Source organism: Procambarus clarkii, chromosome 44, assembly GCF_040958095.1.
Source record: "Procambarus clarkii isolate CNS0578487 chromosome 44, FALCON_Pclarkii_2.0, whole genome shotgun sequence".
In the NCBI taxonomy this organism is placed as follows: domain Eukaryota; kingdom Metazoa; phylum Arthropoda; class Malacostraca; order Decapoda; family Cambaridae; genus Procambarus; species Procambarus clarkii.
In genome coordinates, this window is record NC_091193.1 from 14,627,207 (window position 1) to 14,649,315 (window position 22,109).

Below are 22,109 nucleotides of genomic sequence, written 5' to 3' on the forward strand. Positions count from 1 at the left end.
CGAGAATCTACGTGACTTCATGGTTCCAAATTCTCTTAAGGGGCAAGCTTGTAGGCTCTAATTCACTCCACCCAGCATCTCCAAAACGATTGCAAACAGACCAATTGGTATAGCTCTATAGGGGGGGGGTAGCATTGTCTCAATAATGTTGGAGGAAACGTCTGGGAAAGACAAAACTCCCCTCCTTGACGTGCAAGTCCTTCATGCTGGGGACTTCCAATTAGCCATACCTAGCTTCTCCTTGGCACCCACCTGGACCGTCGAGCCTTAAGTAATGGTGTTGCTGCTCTTCGCCTGGCCTCTTCTGTGTACATCAAACATAGGTGCATCTGTAGATTTACATCGGCAGAGCAATATAGCAATATGGTCTCGTCTGTCATAAGTCAGAGAGAAATGTTGCTAGACATGAAGTAGTCAGTCACATCACCAAGAGAAGCTTGGCTGTAGTAAAGTGTCCCGCAGAGAAGGGAATCCTAAATCTGCAGACCTAACAACAGTCACAGTCACCAAGATGGAATTACCCGGCAACCTTGGAAGACTGGTCGTGTGGGACCCACCCGTGCGTCTTCACTGGTTGATACATATCTACCGTACAATGAATCTGAAGGTGGTGGGCCTGCCACCTTTAAGAGACACCCAGAACACCTGTAAGTAACAGGGGCTGATGACATTGCTACAGGTTCCTGAAAATAGGACCAGAGACCCCTTAGGCGCCTGGGGTAACTAAGCGGTAAGTTTTTCTATTCCAGCTCCTCAGTGTCATAATTCGAAGGACAATTGCCTGCTGAATCGATGGCACGCATTCAGCCTCTTCTGACTGTTTGAGATTTGTAAACAGTGATTGCCATGCTTGTATGTATTCTGCAAGATGTACGACAATGTCATAAAATAAATACAATTCATCATTATGAATACAAAAATTAAAACTAGGGGTATCAGAAGAAAAAATTTGACGGATATTCAGGAAGAGATTGCAAAGTCTCTTAAGGGGCAGAAGAATGACTTTCTGAATGACTTCTCATCTTCTCCGAGACTATGGGTCCCCCATAATTACACATCGCACCGCCCACGATGCGATGTATAGTGCATAGCTGGATATCTACAATTAAATTAGTTTTCGTGCGGGAGGGAAACAGCATGTTATCATGATCGAGAGAATAATCTGGTTTAATTACTCAACTACATCAAAATTTTTAACGATGGATGATCTGATTTTATTAAATTGCCAGTTTGCTGATTTTATTTCCTTTGACTTTTCATATATATATATATATATGTCGTACCTAGTAGCCAGAACTCACTTCTCAGCCTACTATTCAAGGCCCGATTTGCCTAATAAGCCAAGTTTTCCTGAATTAATTTATTTACTATAATTTTTTTCTTATGAAATGATAAAGCTACCCTTTTCACTATGTATGAGGTCAATTTTTTTTTATTGGAGTTAAAATTAACGTAGATATATGACCGAACCTAGCCAACCCTACCTAACCTAACCTAACCTATATATATAGGTAAGGTTAGGTTAGGTAGCCAAAAAAAGCTAGGTTAGGTTAGGTTAGGTAGGTTAGGTAGACGAAAAAACATTAATTCATGAAAACTTGGCTTATTAGGCAAATCGGGCCTTGCCTAGTAGGCTGAGAAGTGAGTTCTGGCTACTAGGTACGACATATATATATATACAATTGAAACCGGCCATATATATATATATATATATATATATATGTCGTACCTAGTAGCCAGAACTCACTTCTCAGCCTACTATTCAAGGCCCGATTTGCCTAATAAGCCAAGTTTTCCTGAATTAATATATTTACTATAATTTTTTTCTTATGAAATGATAAAGCAACCCTTTTCTCTATGTATGAGGTCAATTTTTTTTTATTGGAGTTAAAATTAACGTAGATATATGACCGAACCTAACCAACCCTACCTAACCTAACCTAACCTATATTTATAGGTAAGGTTAGGTTAGGTAGCCAAAAAAAGCTAGGTTAGGTTAGGTAGGTTAGGTAGACGAAAAAACATTAATTCATGAAAACTTGGCTTATTAGGCAAATCGGGCCTTGAATAGTAGGCTGAGAAGTGCGTTCTGGCTATTAGGTACGACATATATATATATATATATATATATATATATATATATATATATATATATATATATATATATATATATATATATGGCATCTGCATAAAAATCCACAAGAGACGTGACGAGGGTTCGAACCTACGTCCGAGAGGATCCTAGACGCTGCCTTAATCGACTGAGCTACGACATAGTAAAATAATTGCAACCGGGAAATCATCTTGACCTACCACGGATCCTGCAGTCTCTCCTAGACTGCATCAGGCATGCATATCAGGCGCTTAATTGACAGAGCTCGGGTGCATGGGGGGGAATTGTATAAAAACCTGGTCTGTCTCGGAGAGACTGTAGGATCCGTGGTAGGTCAAGATGATTTCCCGGTTGCAATTCTATTACCATTTCGTAGCTGAGTCGATTAAGGCAGCGTCTGGGATCCTCTCGGGCATAGGTTCGAACCCTCGTCACGGCCCTTGTGGATTTGTTCATTTGATGCATCACACTATTGTGATTTCTGTGTGTAATGGGCATCTGTATGTTTGCTTGGTTGTTTGAGGCTGGTTAGGAGGCCAATGTCTGTTTGGGAATAATCGTAGGCGGGTCGGGGTCGAGCCCCATGACATCTTCCCCCTCCCCCCCCCCCCTCCCCCGTCCCCCACCTCCTTTTGCAGGAATTGACAAATCACGCTAATTTCCAATCTTCCTATATAATACAAAATCCATCCTCAGCGGATAGAGAAGAGAAGGTGGTTAAGGTTAAGGAATTTAGTGAATAATAGTGACGGTGGTGAATGGTATGAAAGGTGATTAAGAAAAGGGAATATAGTGAAGGTTAAGGAAGGTGGTGAGGGACAGGTAAGGTGGTGAAGAGTGGTAATAATGATGATGCTTGTAGCTGGGTCACTTAGTAGTGAGAGTCTGAAAGTCTTAATAGTGAAAGTTAGTAGTCTGAGTAGTGAAAATTGTTGCAGTGATAAAGACATCATGTAGTGAATATGGTAACAGTGACGAGGATGATCGTGTGTATTTTAAATGGTTACATGATCAAAGAGTGTTTGTAGCGACGGTGGTTACGGTGATGAAGACAGTGTAATAAAGACGTGGAGTCCGTCACCCGAACAATTTTTATATTTTTTTGTATTCAGTGGGATCATCGGAGCCTCGAACTTCAACCACAAAAGCACGAACCCGTCACGCTGCGGACCAGACTTTCATCGGTCACAATATGAAAGGAACTCTGAAGTACCTAACAGATACGCAACTGAGACGTTTAACCTTCTCTGAGGTTACTAAACATTGAGTAACTAGAGTTATTTAGCCCTTTAATCTTGGGCAGATAAACTGAGAATCAAAACAGAACCGCGTGTTTCACTCGCAAAATTAAAAACTCAGTAGACGATATAAAGTCACATGATTTTTAGATCTGCCCATTGGATTCGTGTGATTCAGTATACCCAAATGATCTAACCGAGCGAGATTCTGTGCAACATTTAAGGGTTTAATTTCTCAACGCTCTCCTAAGAACATGATGAATGTCAGCTCTATGACGTCGTCTCTTCAAGTACATAAAGGCAAGGCGAAGAGTTGAATGGTTGAATAGCAGAATAGAGAAAAGGAGAGATAGATGAGAAAATAGGTTTTTCATGATGGAAATCGTCATAACATACTTATGTTGCCTATTAGTTATTCACATATTAATTACATATTTAAGAAGAAAGTAAGTCAGGTTTCTATACCTATTTCGTTGAGTACACAGAAAATATTTAATTAACATGTACAAAGTATTAGAGTTAGCTACAGTTGCTTGAAGCTGCTAATACGCGGAGCGTTTCTGGTAGTTTAAATTAGCGTGTATTAGCGTGTTGGCTGATAAGCTAATATCCCACTCTAATAATTCAGTAATCTAATTAAGCAAGATAAGCGCTCGTACACTCGCTAAGTTAGACCATGCATAGCTTCAGGTTCTTGGCCTGAATAATTAACTTAACGCAAAGTTTAATAGATATAAATGTAACGACGAAGTTCTGTGCACTTAACAGCTGTGCGACTTTTGGAAAATGTTATATTGTGAGAAATGGGAGAGAAGGAAAGGGGGGGAATGGAATTATCCGGAGAAACCACTAAGCCATTACCTCTATATAGCACGGAGGAAGAGTCAGGATAAGGATTTCGGATGGGACGGAGGAAAGGAATGGTACCCAACCACTTGGACGGTCGGGGACTGAACGCCGACCAGCATGAAACGAGACCGTCGCTCTACCGTCCAGCCCAAGTGTGACAGGTTTTCCTATGAGTAGCCTCAATGAGGTTTCTATTAGCAGCCTACGATAGATGAATAGATGACTACGAGCAGCCCAAGATGGGTGAGGAGCAGCTTACTATTAACGCCTTCAAACATCTTCTGACAGATCATTACAAGCATGTAATCTTCGTCATATAAACATGTATTATGAAGGACATATCCTTCAATCTGAGTACATAGGTATGACGTCAATCAAGCTCACGAGGCGGTTGACCTGTCCTCTTCAATCAAGTGCCTCTAAAAATCACATTTAATTGGAAGAAAAATCTTCCAAATAAACCAAGATGCAAGAGCACAAGTCAAAGGGATAGAAGTCCCAAACAAGAAAATAATGAACACGGAATATGCAGTTATAGTCAGTGCAACATGACTAAATGAAAACCTGCTGCCAGTATACACCAATATATATATATATATATATATATATATATATATATATATATATATATATATATATATATATATAGATATATATATATAGATATATATATATAGATATATATATATAGATATATATAGATATATATATATATAGATATATATATATATATATATATATATATATATATATATATATATATATATATATATATATATATATATATATATATATATATATATATATATATATATATATATATATATATATGTTTTAGAGGGGTACCCGGCAGTGCCAAGTCTATTTGTTGTCTCCACTTTCTATCTCTGACTATCTGCATCTATCTAGCTATCTATATCTCATGGCTCCATTCGTCCTCCCCCCATTCGTCCTTTCCCAGCTTTCCCTCAAGACAGACATATCTACTGACTGATAAAGAGAGCAGAAGACACTGTAATAGAGGGACTTTCTCCACCCTCCTTCCCCCTCCTCTCTCTCTCACTGCTCGACGGCCGATCCCTTGTGCCGAGTTGAATGGCTTGTTTTACATATTATTGCAAATTTTACATAAAAATCATCATCATTTTTTTTTTACAGAAGGGTCAGGAAGGGAATATTTATTCTGTATGATTATTTTGGTTGAGCTGCACTGTGTTTTAGATTGCAAATAACATTTCTGTTTACGTAATTTATTTGTTTTGGATAGAAAAATCTAAATGTATAAACATTTGCAGGTGCATAGAGAAGCGAAGGCACAGAAATTAGCAGCATTGCCGCTATTCATAAACATCCGGTAATTGCGTTATTAAATCATACTTGGCAAACTCGATTTTGCAAATAACACTCGTTATGCCAAATCTGTTTAAGTTTCTAAATTACGTCGTGAGTTAATATAGCTTAATGATGAACATCAAGCGTCTGATAGTGTTCACGTATTCAGGTTAACTCTTGAACACTCTTGTGTCTGGCAATTGTTCACTTCAGGTTAATTTTGAATACTCTCGTGTGTCGCGGTGTTCACTTCAGGCTAATTCTGAACACCCTCGTATCTCGCAGTGTTCATTTCAGGTTAACTTTGAACACCCTCGTATCTCACAGTATTCATTTCAGGTTAACTTTGAACACCCTCGAATCTCGCAGTATTCATTTCAGGTTAACTTTGAACACCCTCGAATCTCGCAGTGTTCATTTCAGGTTAACTTTGAACACCCTCGTATCTCGCAGTATTCATTTCAGGTTAACTTTGAACACCCTCGAATCTCGCAGTATTCATTTCAGGTTAACTTTGAACACCCTCGAATCTCGCAGTGTTCATTTCAGGTTAATTCTGAACACCCTCGTATCTCGCAGTGTTCATTTCAGGTTAACTTTGAACACCCTCGAATCTCGCAGTGTTCACTTCAGGTTAATTCTGAACACCCACACCCCCCACTCCCCCACGCAGCAGGCTTGCAATGGCTGTATCGTGGGTCATACATATTTATACACGTGATATCTTGTCCCCTTCTCACGCATGGCTTCCCTTGGTTTGTAAACAGTGTTTCAGTGTGTGTGTGTGTGGGGGGGGGGGTCACTTAATACTCACTCCGTTGTGCATGCGTTGAGCTTCGGCTCTTTGGTCCCGCCTCTCAACTCTCAAGTAACTAGTTTACAGGTTCATGATATATTCATTTGAAATTGTGTTTATATATTCTGCCTCCACCACTTCACATCCTAATGCATTCAGTTTGCTAACTACACTGACACAGAAAAAAATCTTTCTAACGTCCCTGTGGACGTCAGTGGAGACCTCCTCTGAGGTCATGCCCTACGAAGACGCTTAAAAGGACACATGACCTTGTATGGTCAGTGGGAGGTGACCTATGCCGTCAGGGAGACGGCACCTGTGATTGATCCGTAGAACGTCGCCTGCATGATTGACTCTTTGAAGTTGTGTAAGCTAGACCGACCCAGGTTCAGAGAAGTACTGTCCTCTAGCACTCTGAAGCAAGAGTACGAGACGACCCGTCACTCTACAGCAGCCCTGGACCGGGCAAGAGTTGTGGGCAAGACTTGCATGAAAGTCCGACAGAAAGTTACTGCTTTTGTATCCGGGGGTCTGTAAGTGAAACACTGTCGACGACCCATTTTCTTATCGCTTCTAAAATCAGTAGATAGATATCTAATGCCTTGAGCTGTCACGTTGGTTTATACATTCGGCATTTTTCATGCCAGGAAACAAGCCATGTAAGTACTATCTGGTGGTACATTGATGGTAAGAGCCCTGCCTAACCTAACCTAACCTAACTTAACCTAACCTTCTACCCTGTGTGTAAATCAATGTTTGCTGCGGCAGTTGTTCGGCAAAACTGGTATTCAGTATCCTCGACAGGAGAAATCAGCCACGTTTGTGAGTTTCGAGACAAATGATCATACCCAGTTTGTTATGTGAAACTCTACCGTTTGTCCTAAACAAAGTTTGTTTCAGCAGTTGTTCGTTAGCGTAGATATCCGTATCGACAAGAGGCCGATACGAATAGCGTTGATATTCGTATCGTCCAGACCAAGTAGGCTGAACGTTCATTGCTCCCAGAATAGAATTCACATTACAAGTAAGCAACTCTTCGAGGAACTAACTACCATGGAATGTACAGGTAACTGTGTTTTCACTGCTGAGGTGAGTGAGGGGAAGCCGAGGCACACATCTCCTCCCTCCACACAGCTGAGACAGCAGCGACCGACCGCTACTGTGAGCGGAAGTATATTCTAGTGTTGGGGAATATGTAAATATTACGAGACAAACGTAAGAGCTTACCAGAGCTATTTTCTAATCACGCTGAGACTGCACTGGTTTTTGTGATAAACCTTCGGTACGATATTTAGGAACGAAACCACTGTATCATATGGTAATGGAGAAGTCAAGTCCCAGAAATTGAAATTCGACTCGAATTTCTTAGGTGAGTAAAAATGCACCAACAAATATACGTAAAAAAACACACAGGCACACAATTGAACCTCACCATTCTGGAGAGAAAGAACAGGGTGAGATATGATAACGACATACAAGATTTTAAAGAGATTTATCTAAGAGAACCAAGAAGAAATGTCTAAGTGAAAAATAGCAAAACAAAGATGGGAGCTTCAGTCGTAAATAATGCGTCTATTTCATGTATGAGTTGAATACAAATCGCATGGGTCATATGAAGAAGTCATAAAAATGATTCAAAATACAATTTTAAATATAGAAAAAAATGAGACTTGGGAGTTGACGCTCGATCCTTCAAGCACATTTAGAAGAATACATCAATGTAAGTATTCATATATAAATAAGGTACAAACAAACTTTGCAAATGTACGAGCTATCGTCATTTTTAATTCAGAGTAGACACACATTTTCACTGTATGTATCTCTCTCTATCTGTCTTTCTCTTTTTCTTCTCTCTCTCTCTTTATCCCTCTTTCTCTTCTCTCTCTCTCTCTCTCTCTCTCTCTCTCTATACCTCTTTCTCTTCTCCCTCTCTCTCCGTCTCCTATCCCTCTCTGCCATGCAACCTTTCTCCCTATCTGAATGCTGCTGGAGCTACACCACCAAAAATACCGATTCATTTCCCAAATACTAAAAACAAAATATCCAGGTGATTAAAAAACGGCACGCTTATTACCGACCTTAAAGCCGATAGCTCGTACTGAATTAATTACTGAGCAGACCATGGGCTTTCCCCCGGAGGCTGAGAACACTCTCCGGTATATATTGGCGGCGACGACCAAATCCCCGACGCCGTCCCGAGGGCGTTGCAAGTGTCTAAGCTGCTAATAAAGACGTTCCCACTGTGATCTTGAAGGAGTGGGAAAAGTGAGAGAAAGTTAGCTGAGAGAAATAAAGGTGAGAGGTGCTTAATGAGGCAAGGAAGAGGTGTGAGAATGTTAAATGTATCAGAGAATGATGAAAGAAAGTTCAATAAGAGGAAGAAAAAATTAAAAGTTAATTCAGAGAAAGAGGAGTGAGAGAACGTCAAATGAGAGAACGCCAAATGAGAGAACGCCAAATGAGAGAACGCCAAATGAGAGAACGCCAAATGAGAGAACGCCAAAGGTAACGTAATTTAAACTAGAATAAAATTATACATATTAGCAAAGAAAGTGAAAACTTCAAAGTGTAAATTAAAAATTTCAAGATATTTGATGTAGAGGAAAAATAGAAACAAGAAACAAGAGGTAAAAAAAAATGAAACAATGGAAAGAAAATATAAAACGAAAAACCAGATAAACAAAAAAAAGTTTATAGAACAGTAAGTGGATCTTGAAAGAAAGTTTAGAATTTCTGAAGGAAAGCTGAAAGAAAGTAACCGCAGCTGAAAGATGAGAACAGGAAATAGATAGACTGGGATAAACTTCAGAGTTATATAAAGGGGGGAGGGGAGAGGGAACTATCAGGGGAAAGCGCCATGCCACTACGACAATATAGCACTTGGAAGGGTAGGAAAGGATAAGGATTTGGGATGGGACGGAGGGAAAGGAATGATGTCCAACCACTTGGACGGTCGGGAGGGGACGGGAGGGAGTGAGGGATTCTTTACGGGAAATAAAAGTGAGAAGGATAAGTATATACTTCGCGGAAAAATATGCGGGAGAATGGAGCATTTACACACAAAAAAATCACATTAACGTGATGTATCAATGAGAAAATCAATATCATCAATGAGGAGGATTCGAACCAAAGCATTGGGTACTCCTAAACAAACTCCAGACCACTACACCAAGAAATAGTCAAAAAGCATTGCAACCTGAAACTCGGATGAATCTTCTAGGAGTATGCTAGGGATATATACCCTATATGCGAATGGTTCGCATACCTCTAGGGTAAGTGAATCTATTCTCTGAGTTCTCCCAGCGCATAGGTTCAAATCCGCATTATGACTCCTACTGATTTAGCAATTTAAATCTAAATTGATTGTTAAATTTAACAATTTAAATCTAAAACTCTTCATTTTGAGTGCAATCATCTGGAGGAGAAGGCGGAGGAGAAGATGGCTTCCTTGAGCTAGGCTCGGTAGGCGGTATCTTGCAGGAGCACTAAATTGTCCTCTAATGAATTTATGGGTCATTAACACGGGCGTATGTCAAGCAGTGTCGTCCTTACGGCATATTTATCTGCCGTAAGCTCGTAGATTGCTCACAACTAGATTGATAGGGCGTAGTTAGTGCCTTTGTCACGATGCCTTCATTACAGCGTCGGGAAGAAAATTATTTAATTACGGCACAAGGCGTTTCTCTTTTTTTTTAACGGGGAAAATACGTCGTGTCGCGAAAGTAATATTAATTATTATAGTTGAAATAAGGATAAGCTGACAGCTAGTTAAATATTCTTTTGAATTGTGCAATATATATACATATATATATATATATTTTTTTTTCTTTTTACTCTCTAGTTTGAACTGTTTGAAGAACGTAATTAATTTGAGACACATTAACATATCTCATTTTCCGAAGCATTTAATTTAAATTTTTCATACTTTTTTCTGTCTCTGTATGATTTACTTGCTAAGAAGGTGAATCACATTTACATCATATATGTATGTATATATATATATCATTAAGAACTCCATGTGTCGACCTTTATATATATATATATATATATATATATATATATATATATATATATATATATATATATATATATATATATATATATATATATGTCGTACCTAGTAGCCAGAACGCACTTCTCAGCCTACTATGCAAGGCCCGATTTGCCTAATAAGCCACGTTTTCCTGAATTAATATATTTTCTCTAATTTTTTTCTTATGAAATCATAAAGCTACCCATTTCATTATGTATGAGGTCAATTTTTTTTTATTGGAGTTAAAATTAACGTTGATATATGACCGAACCTAACCAACCCTACCTAACCTAACCTAACCTATCTTTATAGGTTAGGTTAGGTTTGGTAGCCGAGAAAGTTAGGTTAGGTTAGGTTAGGTAGTCGAAAAACAATTAATTCATGAAAACTTGGCTTATTAAGCAAATCGGGCCTTGCATAGTAGGCTGAGAAGTGCGTTCTGGCTACTAGGTACGACATTATATATATATATATATATATATATATATATATATATATATATATATATATATATATATATATATATATATATATGTATATATATATATATATATATATATATATATATATATATATATATATATATATATACATTATGATTATCACTATATCCCAAAACACAGAACGGCATGCACGTGCTTTTTAATATTACCTCACAACATTAACTCAAAACGCTCTCATCTTAATGCACTAACCTTGGTTCCCAACCAGCTAGGATTAGAGAACCTTCGTGTTGTATGAACCACTATACCGGAACACACGAAACCTCTCGTTTTTGGTGATGCGCTTCTCTATGAAAAAATCAAACTAATTTTAGCTGTAAGGTAAAAAATTCAGCGAGTTTTCGCGTGCTCACGAGATGCGCTTCTCCCGCCTCGATCACGGTGCATCGGCAAGTTTTAAACTAAGTAGTTTATGAGCTACGAGGTTGTCTATAATATTGGTCATCGTGGGGTCAAGAGCTATACCTCGTAGTGCTTCGCAGTTCGTAAACAGTTTAGTTAATACAGACTATAAGCCGCCATGATGGCAGGTAAGCTGCATAAGGCTCGTCAATGGATGCTCAGTTGTTTGATGGATTTTGATCTAGTGTAGAACAACGAAAGGCTTTAACTATTCTGACGGTATTTAGATAGGGATTATTTACCAAGTCATTCTTGTGCTGGCAGTACTATTAATATATTTAATTCATCTACAACCATTACTACTACTACTGCCACTATTATTTGTACCATTCGTTCCGCTAATATTTATCTGGATGTTAAAATTAAGAGAAGTATTAAGACAGAGGAGGACAGCAAGAGACTATAAGATGACCCGGACAGACGGAAGGAATGGTCAAATAAACAGAGAAGACAATTTTTCAGAATAAGAATAGAGAGTGTGTGAAATAAGGTGGAAGGCGAGGTAACTGAGGCTTACACCGTGTATATTTTCAAGTGTGGGTGCCCATGAGGGAGAGCGTCGGAAACAACGTTAATAAGCCACAGATGACTAAACTGCGGAGCCCAGGAAATTAGTAGTAGTAGGCATCCATCAGTCTCTGGAGACTATGGAGTTGCGCTCTGGTGTCGGCCTGGAGTGGTAGGAATGGTATCACCAGGGCACAAAGCCAGGGTAGGTTGATTCGGTGGAGAAGCTGTTACCCAGGCAGCAGGTTTCCCCTCTCCACGGCGCTGAAAGTCTGTATTGACTAAACTGTTTACGAACACTTTATACTTATAAAGAAATGAATATTTATTAGCGAGTTGTAACACATTATTGAGAAGCTCTGAACCCTTCTCACCTACCATCACATCCCTACAGCATCCTGTTTTTCTTTTTCTTTTTGTTACCACTCCCATCCCTAGATGCCTTTGATCCTTCGCCCTAAAATGCCCACCTGCCATTCCCCCCTTCCACTTGTCGTCCCCTCTGCCACCCCTTTCCCAACAAGTGTCAACAGACGGGCTCCTCTCTCCCTCATCCTTGATATTCCATTTCATTTTGAGTCTCCGCTGCCATCCCTGAGCAACATCACAACAGCCCCGTCCCTTCTAGAACACTACACTGCTCTAATCACAGACGACCTCCACTCTCTTTCCTCTACTTTCCTTACTCCTCCCTTCAGTCCTCACTACCCTACAACAACGAATTCCCCTCCCAAGTTGCACCCCGCCCACCCTATAATCACAGACCCTCAATCCACCTACCCTCACAACACTCTTCCCTCCACTCATATGCCCCAAGCCTACAGTACACTCACAGAGTCACTAGTGTGACCAAGAGAACATGACTCAGCCGCCCTACGACCGGCTTTCTAGAATCCAAAAATGTCGAGTGTGAACCAGGTCTACGACGGGTTCTTTGGCTTTTTCTGGAAAACCGGTTGTAGTTTCCAGAAAACACCCTCTGAGGGTATTTCCCGAAACCCAGCCTCTATTATACTTCCCCGAGATTACCAATTAGTCTGGAAAAAAGGGAAACAGTGATAGGTCTAAACTGATAAATTATGCAGGAGAAACCACAGTGGCAGACATAATGGAGAGCACAGATTATATCATGGGGGAACTATGATAGATGCAAATAGATAGTTGTGAAAGTAATCTACAATCCTCTAATGAGCAATTGAAGAATTTGAAGCGAACTATATAACTAGCTGAGACACGATACAAAACTAACAATATATCATATCCATGCTGTAATAAAATATAATTTGACTTCAATGGATGCTCAGCAACTTGGACGCTTGAAACGGTGGAGGTCAAGGATACAAATTTCCCAATAAAGCATTTTAAAAGGAGAAATAAGAGGCTGTTTTGTTCTTAAAATGGAACCCAACAGCCAAAAAAAAGGCGAACATCGAGGTAACATTCCAATCGAAGTCTTTCAATCAAGACTTCGCTGGAACACAAAGATAAACATCCATCTTTCTCGTTATTTATGAAGTCACGTTCTGATTATTCTCTCTCTCCAGTATCTGATAACCTCCGCGATACAAGCATGTGGCTTACTGTCTCCTGCATGTGTCTTTTTATGTATATTTTTTTCTCTTATTATTATTGCGGGCGAGGAGTCACAATATCGTGGCTGAAGTATGTTGACCAATCCACACACTAGAAAATGAAGGGACGACGACGTTTCGGTCCGTCCTGGACCATTCTCAAGTCGATTGTGACTTGAAAATGGTCCAGGACGGACCGAAACGTCGTCGTCCCTTCATTTTCTTGTGTGGTGGATTGGTCAACATTATTACTATTATTATTATTACAAATTGTAGTAATGTCAAGAGCACCAAACGGTAAATCTGTGGTAGTATCAGTAACGAGAGCGCGAGTAGCGAGAACAGGCGATAATGGCAACAGGCGGTGCATTCTCGCTCTGTTGCCACAGTAATAACAGCCGTGACAAAAATGTATTTCAATTAATAACGGCACCCCCGTCGTTAATGCTGCTAGCTGCGTGCCATTACTGATAACGTAGATAATGGCACCACCATGGGACGTCGCGCTCGAGAGTTATTTTTAGCGTGTAATTAAGGAGACATATATATACATACACACATACATACATACATACATACATACATACATACATACATACATACATACATACATACATACATACATACATACATACAAACGTACATACATACATAAACACAAACATACACATACACACACATACATATACGTACATGTACAAAGACACATACACACGCACAGCGTATGTGTACTCACCTATATGTACTCACCTATATGTGCTTGCAGGATCGAGCATTGACTCTTGGATCCCGCCTTTCTAGCTATCGGTTGTTTACAGCAATGACTCCTGTCCCATTTCCCTATCATACCTAGTTTTAAAAGTATGAATAGTATTTGCTTCCACAACCAGTTCCCCAAGTGCATTCCATTTTTCTACTACTCTCACGCTAAAAGAAATCTTCCTAACATCTCTGTGACTCATCTGAGTTTCCAGTTTCCACCCATGTCCCCTCGTTCTGTTATTATTACGTGTGAACATTTCATCTATTTCCACTTTGTCAATTCCCCTGAGTATTTTATATGTCCCTATCATATCTCCTCTCTCCCTTCTTTTCTCTAGTGTCGTTAGGTTCAGTTCCTTCAGCCGCTCTTCATATCCCATCCCTCGTAACTCTGGGACAAGCCTCGTCGCAAACCTCTGAACCTTCTCCAGTTTCTTTATGTGTTTCTTCAGGTGGGGGCTCCATGATGGCGCGGCATACTCTAAGACGTGTGTGTGTGTGTGTGTGTGTGTGTGTGTGTGTGTGTGTGTGTGTGTGTGTGTGTGTGTGTGTGTGTGTGTGTGTGTGGCACGTGTGTAAGGGCACCGGCGCGTGTGTAAGGGTGCCGGTGGCTGTGTAGATAGCACGCTGGACACGTAATCCTGTGGGCCGAGTTCGATTCCAGGCGCCGGTGAGAAACAAAAATGGGCAAAATATATTTTACCCTGATACCCCTGTTACCTAGGAGTAAATAGATACCTGAGTGTGTGTGTGTGTGTGTGTGTGTGTGTGTGTGTGTGTGTGTGTGTGTGTGTGTGTGTGTGTGTGTGTGTGTGTGTGTGTGTGTGTGTGTGAAAAATAAACAGTAGTTAGTAACAGTTGATTGGCAGTTGAGAGGCGGGCCGAAAGAGCAGAGCTCAACCCCCGTAAGCACAACTAGGTGAATACACAGGGTAGGCCCCTTATGGGGCCTCGCAGCTGAGTGGACAGCGCTCGGGGGGTCGTAGTCCTAAGGGACCGGGTTCGATTCCCGGTGGAGGCTGAAACAAATGGGCAGGGTTTCTTTCACCCTGATGCTAGAAGTAAATAGGTACCTGGTAATTAGACAACTGCTACTGCCTACTTCTTGGGGATGTGCGTGTGTGTGTGTGTGTGTGTGTGTGTGTGTGTGTGTGTGTGTGTGTGTGTGTGTGTGTGTGTGTGTGTGTGTGTGTGTGTGTGTACTCACCTAGTTGTGTTTGCGGGGGTTGAGCTCTGGCTCTTTGGTCCCGCCTCTCAACCGTCAATCAACAGGTGTACAGATTCCTGAGCCTATCGGGCTCTGTCATATCTACACTTGAAACTGTGTATGGAGTCAGCCTCCACCACATCACCCCCTAATGCATTCCATTTGTCAACCACTCTGACACTAAAAAAGTTCTTTCTAATATCTCTGTGGCTCATTTGGGCACTCAGTTTCCACCTGTGTCCCCTTGTGCGTGTTCCCCTTGTGTTAAATAGACTGTCTTTATCTACCCTATCAATCCCCTTCAGAATCTTGAATGTGGTGATCATGTCCCCCCTAACTCTTCTGTCTTCCAGCGAAGTAAGGTTTAATTCCCGTAGTCTCTCCTCGTAGCTCATACCTCTCAGCTCGGGTACTAGTCTGGTGGCAAACCTGTGTGTGTGTGTGTGTGTGTGTGTGTGTGTGTGTGTGTGTGTGTGTGTGTGTGATATAATAGAGGAAAAATAGATTGGTTAGAAAGGCGAGGTCCAAGAGCTAATAGCTCGATTTTGCAGACACGAATAGTAATTACAAATAGTAAATACACACACACACACACACACACACACACACACACACACACACACACACACACACACACACACACACACACACACACACACACACACACACACAAACACACACACACACACACAAACACACACAGACCAAGAATCACACACTATAAAACTGTCGTTTGCGGCCTAATAAAGAAGGTGTGAAGATCCCCCACGTGACACTCTCCTCAGTCCTGCTATTGGATTATTGGGATGGGGACCTTATACTTCCCAGAGGGGAGCTTCTCCTCTAAGCGAACCCCTGTGAGCGAGGGGGGGACCTTATACTTCCCAGAGGGGAGCTTCTCCTCTAAGCGAACCCCTGTGAGCGAGGAGGGACCTTATACTTCCCAGGGGAAAGTTTCTCTCATAGAGACCCTGTGAGCGAGGGAGGACCTTATACTTCCCAGAGGGGAGCTTCTCCTTTCAACGAGCACCTGAGCGAGGAGGGGACCTTATACTTCCCAGAGGGGAGCGTCTCCTCTCCTAGAGAACCTATGAGCGAGGGGGGGACCTTATACTTCCCAAAGGGGAGCTTCTCCTCTCAGCGAGCCTCTGTGAGCGAGGAGGGACCTTATACTTCCCAGAGGGGAGCTTCTCTTCTCAGCGAGCCCCTGTGAGAGCAGAGTGGAGCGAGGGGCGAGGAGTGAATACGAGTGCCTCTTGATATAAACTTCACTCTGTGGAGATAATGACGTAGTAATAAAGGCAGCTGAGAGTTGGATCCTAGCGGGCAGCGTTTAATGTCCGGCCACAGCTGGGAGACATGTACTTTCCTACGTGTATTCACTTATATGTCTTTCCAGGTTGAATGTCAGCTCCTAAGCCCAATGATTCGAACGCTGGTGGTTTAATGCAATTACTCTATTCTCTCGTTTTTTTTCTGTCATATTTGCATTTTAAAATGTGCATTAGAATTTTACGGGTATTCCAGCACTGAGGAATTATCACCCTATGTTTAAGATGAGGATGTTAAGTTTAGTTTTGGTTCAAAATATATAAAATGTTGGTCATGTGTGCTGAACTGATTGCATATATTAATTAATAATAATAAAAATTATTTGAGAATTCGGTTTCCTTAACAACGCCGCTGAAGAAGCAGAAGAATGAGAGAGATTGAGAGTGATAGAGGGAAAGATACAGAGAAAGAGAGAAAAAGACGTAGAGACTGAAAGTGATAGAGATTAAAATATATATCATTTGAGACAGAGAGTGAATACACGGGTGTGAGTCTTGCAGACAAGACCATGAAGTAAACAAGAAAAGCGAGGATAGCAACAGATCGAAATTTGGCCCCAATAAGGAATTACTGTTACGGGGAAATTGGCTGTCGCTGAGCAATTTAAGTCGTGTCCACTCCAACTCTCTGTTGCGTGCGCTTTGAGTTAATTAAAATTCATTTAATCCAGGCTGGTCCAGGAACTGCGTTTGATATGGATGTAATCGCTGAACTAAGTTCACTCTTGCGCGTATGTTTATTCAATAAATACTAGCAATATTTCCGTGGCACAAAGCAATCCCATTAACGTGATGTATCAATGAGAATATCAGTAGGAGAAATATGACGAGGATTCGAACCTATCTTCTGGGTGCTCTCAAGCAAACACCCTACACCACTATACCACGACATGGTCAAAAGAACTGCAAACCTGCGATTCAACGGAATAAATACTAATGGTATGTTTGTTTACTGCTACTACAACTGCTACTACTACTATTACTAATACTACTACGACGATAACCCCAACTACTTATGCCACGCTATAATGCTTTTACTAATATGCATATATTGGAATGTGCTGATTTTCAGGATCATCGGAAGTTTTGTGTTCGAATTTCCCTCTTACCACATTATCCCTCATAATAGAAATATTTGGTGAATCTCTTTTTCGTGATCGACTAAGTTCGCAATTTATATTTAACAACACAGGCTCGGCGCTCTTTTTATCATAATTACTTGTGCAGCTCTATCTTCATGTACTGATGTACTGCTCCCATTTCTCACAATAGTACAGCTACAGCGGTCACCGGTCACTTCTACCACGTACAGAATAATTGATTGATGAAGATTAAGCCACCCAAGAAGTGGCACGGGCATGAATAGCCCGTAAAACGTACAAAATGATATATATATATACATATATGCTGTATGTACCGTATATGTAACTACTATTATCGACTTAGCAGTGACGATTTGTTTAATTAGAGCGGGGGTTTTATCCGGATATATAATTTACAAAAATGGAAATAGGCTTTTCTACAATATAAGCATTTTTGTTAATGCATTGACGACTTTTATGATAATTGTGGTGGTCGAGGGATGATGATGGGAAATTATGTCTGCGGTTTGTGGGCACGTGAATGATTCAGGGTTGGTTTGATGGAGTTTACCTCGCGTTGTGTACTAGGTAATGCTCGAGCGGATTACGTCATATGTATAAAATTTGGCATTGCTCTTCAAATGATTTAAGTTTGGGGCCACAAAACACACACACACACACACACACACACACACACACACACACACGCACACACACACGCACACACACACACACACACACACACACACATACACACAATCACACACACGCACGTGCACATACGCGCACAAACATATATACACACACTCACAAAAAATATTCCTGAAAACTTATATCAGGACAGATGTCGGTGAATGTTTAAATCCTGTTTTTAGATTTCAGCTGGGTTTTTTAACTAGTGAAATATCATTCCAGAACACCTGACGTTATATTATATATATATATATATATATATATATATATATATATATATATATATATATATATATATATATATATATATATATATATAATCTAATCACAAACATGGCATTAGAGGGGATTTTTAGATCCTCTCCAGTTCAGGTTCCATGTGTCCTTTTATCCTACCACCCCTTTACTTTTTGTGTTTGTTTTTGCCTTATTTGATATTTAAAAACATTCCAAGTTAGATATTTGTGCATACAATGTAAGGTTAAAAGGTTAAAAAGAGTTAAAAAAAAGACTCAGAAAGACAGAGACACAGAAACATAGAGAGAAAGCGAGAGAGACAGACAGAGAGATAGACACACGCAGAGGCTGTGAGACAGAGAAGGGGTTATGTTGACATTCACTGTGATGTCATTCATGTTCCCATTTAAAATATTTGTTTCTCATCATTTTCTTGGATTTTTTTAGGGTAGTGATGCTAGGTCGACCTTGATACCGGGTCGATCCTGATACCGGGTCGACCTGGATACCAGGTCGACCTAAGTTTATACTCTGATGAAATACGTACTGAATCCGAGTTATACTCTGGTCGAAGGTTTACTCTTATTTAAGGTATATTTTATTAATGATACACATTATGACAAATAGTCTCCTATGAAATGTATACACTAATGAAAGATATACATTATGAATGATATACATTATGACAAAATATTATCATATGAAAGGCTTACTCTTATGAACGGTATACGCTGATAAAAGATATACTCTTATTAGTGGTATACGTTTATGAAAAGTAAAGTATTCTCATATGACAGGTATACTCTAATAAAATGAATGTTATCAAATATAATGGATATACTCTTAATAATGTTACACCATCACTATAACCTCTCCATTTTGAGACATCCCATGTCTCTACAACTTTCTTTAAACCTTCATCTCATGTAAATTCGAATTTTTGTCATTTGTATGTACGATAATTGTCGTCTTAATTGATGATAGATGATCATAATTTTTGTTATGTCAGTCCTCTGGAAAGTTTTTTGGGATATAATTCCCGTCGTTCTCATCCACTTGGGATCAGATCAGATTGAACCCAAACGTTATCCAGATTATCTGCTCCAAACTGACCATCATCTAAAGCTGATTAAATATAGCTTCTGTCCCTTCTGCCTAACTCTCGTTGCATGCCTCTTAACATGTGGTGCGATGTGCTGTAATACCCGTATCTAATGTGAACAGTGGGAATCTCCTTATATTTAGGGACGTTCTTACTTTCTCTTCATTCCTAATTTTGGTTGAGTTAACTCGCTACTTTGAACTCGATTTTCATCTCGGTTATTCTTCTTATGCAAATTCCATGTTTCAGAATATTTGGGATGTGTAAGTTTTATGATTTTTTTAAATTTTTTGATGTCTCGTCTATTCTAAGTTATATCTTATATATATAATATGCTAAATGGCTCTCATCGCCCCTGTTGCATACCTGGCTCAGTTTTAACTCAGTTGTTTTAACTCAGATCTTCCCTAACTCGTTTCCCCCTCAGATATACCGGAGAGCGACCCGCACATCTCTGGGATTCACAGCAAGTACCACGTAGACGATGTGGTACAAGTCAACTGTACCTCATCCCCCTCCAAGCCCGCCGCCTCTCTCATGTGGTACATCAACGACAAACAGGTACGGTAATCCACTCTGAAGTCCATTAAATACAAAGGCATTGCACCTTGATGGTACATTGTCAATAGGTTAGATGCACTTTGGTGTAACGCTGTTGATAGCAGTGAGACATTTGCAAAGTATACAATGAACATGTTCGTTTACGCCTACATGTTAATCTGATAACAGGTAGATTACATCTTGTAGATGCAGCATAGACAGGTGCGGTAGACATTACTGTCACGCTTTAGACAGATGCAGTAGACCTTAGCAGTACACTATACAGACAGGCATAGCAGAAATGAAAGTCACGCTATAGAGAGGTACAGCTGATATCAGAGCCACACTATAAACAAGTGAGACACACTTTGAACGTACAGTAAGCACTTAAATGTCACTTTTTGATCGATGGCACTCTTGAGTTTTACTCTACTTCAGAATCATCTTGAGGGCTTAAGAGGAATGCTGTTGGTTTACAAAGACAGTTAATAATACTTAAAAAAAAAAAAACGCACCGAGCGACTGGTTGTCTGACTGGAGAAGCGGCATAAATATGTAAAATAAAACAGCATGGTTTCTGGTACAGTTAATTCTGGTACGATAGAACGATGATTTGGAGACTTACAATTGCACATATTCTCAATTAGCACCTAAATCTGTAATGGTCATTCAATTGATGTTTGTGCATGCATCAGTGTATTTACGATTTGTGCCTGCAGAATCGAGCTATTAGCTCTTGGATTCCGCCTTTCTAACCAATCTATTTTTTCCCGTATTATGTCTACTACGTATATTTCTCTTCCTAACACATACACACACACACACATCCTCAGGTATCTATTTATTGCTACGTGAACCGGGGCATCACAAAGAAAAAACTCTGCCCATTTGTTTCTGTCTCGGCGGGGATTCGAACCTGGGCTCTTAGAACTACGACTCTCGAGAGCTGTCCACTCAGCCCCTAATGATGCTATGCGCTCGCGCCCGCGCGCGCGTGTGTCTGTGTCTGTGTGTGTGTGTGTGTGTGTGCGTGTGGACATAGAAACAGTCATTTGCATATAAAACAAGGACTTCTTTCAAGCATTGCACACAGCTATGTTAGACGACTATTAGAGTCTATAGCTCGAGAATGTAACCCTATACCTGCAAAACAGACAAATTAAATTGAGCAGGTCCAGAGTTTGGCCACAAAGCAGTGACTAATGTGTTCGAGAAAATGAACACAAAAAAAATATTCTTGATATTCTCTGGCGTGCATTATCAGAAGTGATTTTATTGGGAATAAATAATTAGCTTTCATTTAATCATGAAATAAAGAGGTGTCATGATGAGAGATAATTTTTTTACCACGCCTATTCTCGAACAGCATGGTTTGAGTTGACAGCCAAACCAATCTGAGTTGACAGCCAAACACCTCGATAACACCACCAGAAAACAAAATCTCTCCTGGGTACTCTGGGGATGGTGGTAGGGGGTTAAAGGGGGTTGATCAATATCTTACCCCCTCCGAGTCACGAAACTCCTGGCCCGTATCCCCAGACATGAACAATCTCCGGCACCTTCCTCGGCCATTCCTGGAGCTCACTCCCCTGGCTGGCAGTAACCCAGGGCGATGAAGACCGGGGGACGTCCCCAACTTGAGCCATAGCCGGTGTCCATTATTTGGTCATATGCCGCAGGAGGCGCTTCATCACGGCCCAGCCTCTGGCCGGACCGTCGAGGGAGGGAAGGGGAACGAGAGAGAGAGAGAGGGAGACGGAGGGAGGGAATGAGGGGGGGGGGGGGGGAGAACGAATGGAGGGCATGGCAAC

The 22,109-nt window shown here is 40.5% G+C and overlaps 1 protein-coding gene across 1 annotated transcript in view; it reads left to right on the forward strand.

Moving 5' to 3' along the window:
- LOC123745280 (cell adhesion molecule 2) overlaps nt 1–22,109 on the forward strand; it is a 262,007-nt gene that overhangs the window by 222,191 nt on the left and 17,707 nt on the right. The window contains exon 4 of the mRNA XM_045725655.2: nt 20,186–20,319. Within this exon, the coding sequence (XP_045581611.2) occupies nt 20,186–20,319 (134 nt within the window). The remainder of the gene's footprint in view (nt 1–20,185; nt 20,320–22,109) is intronic.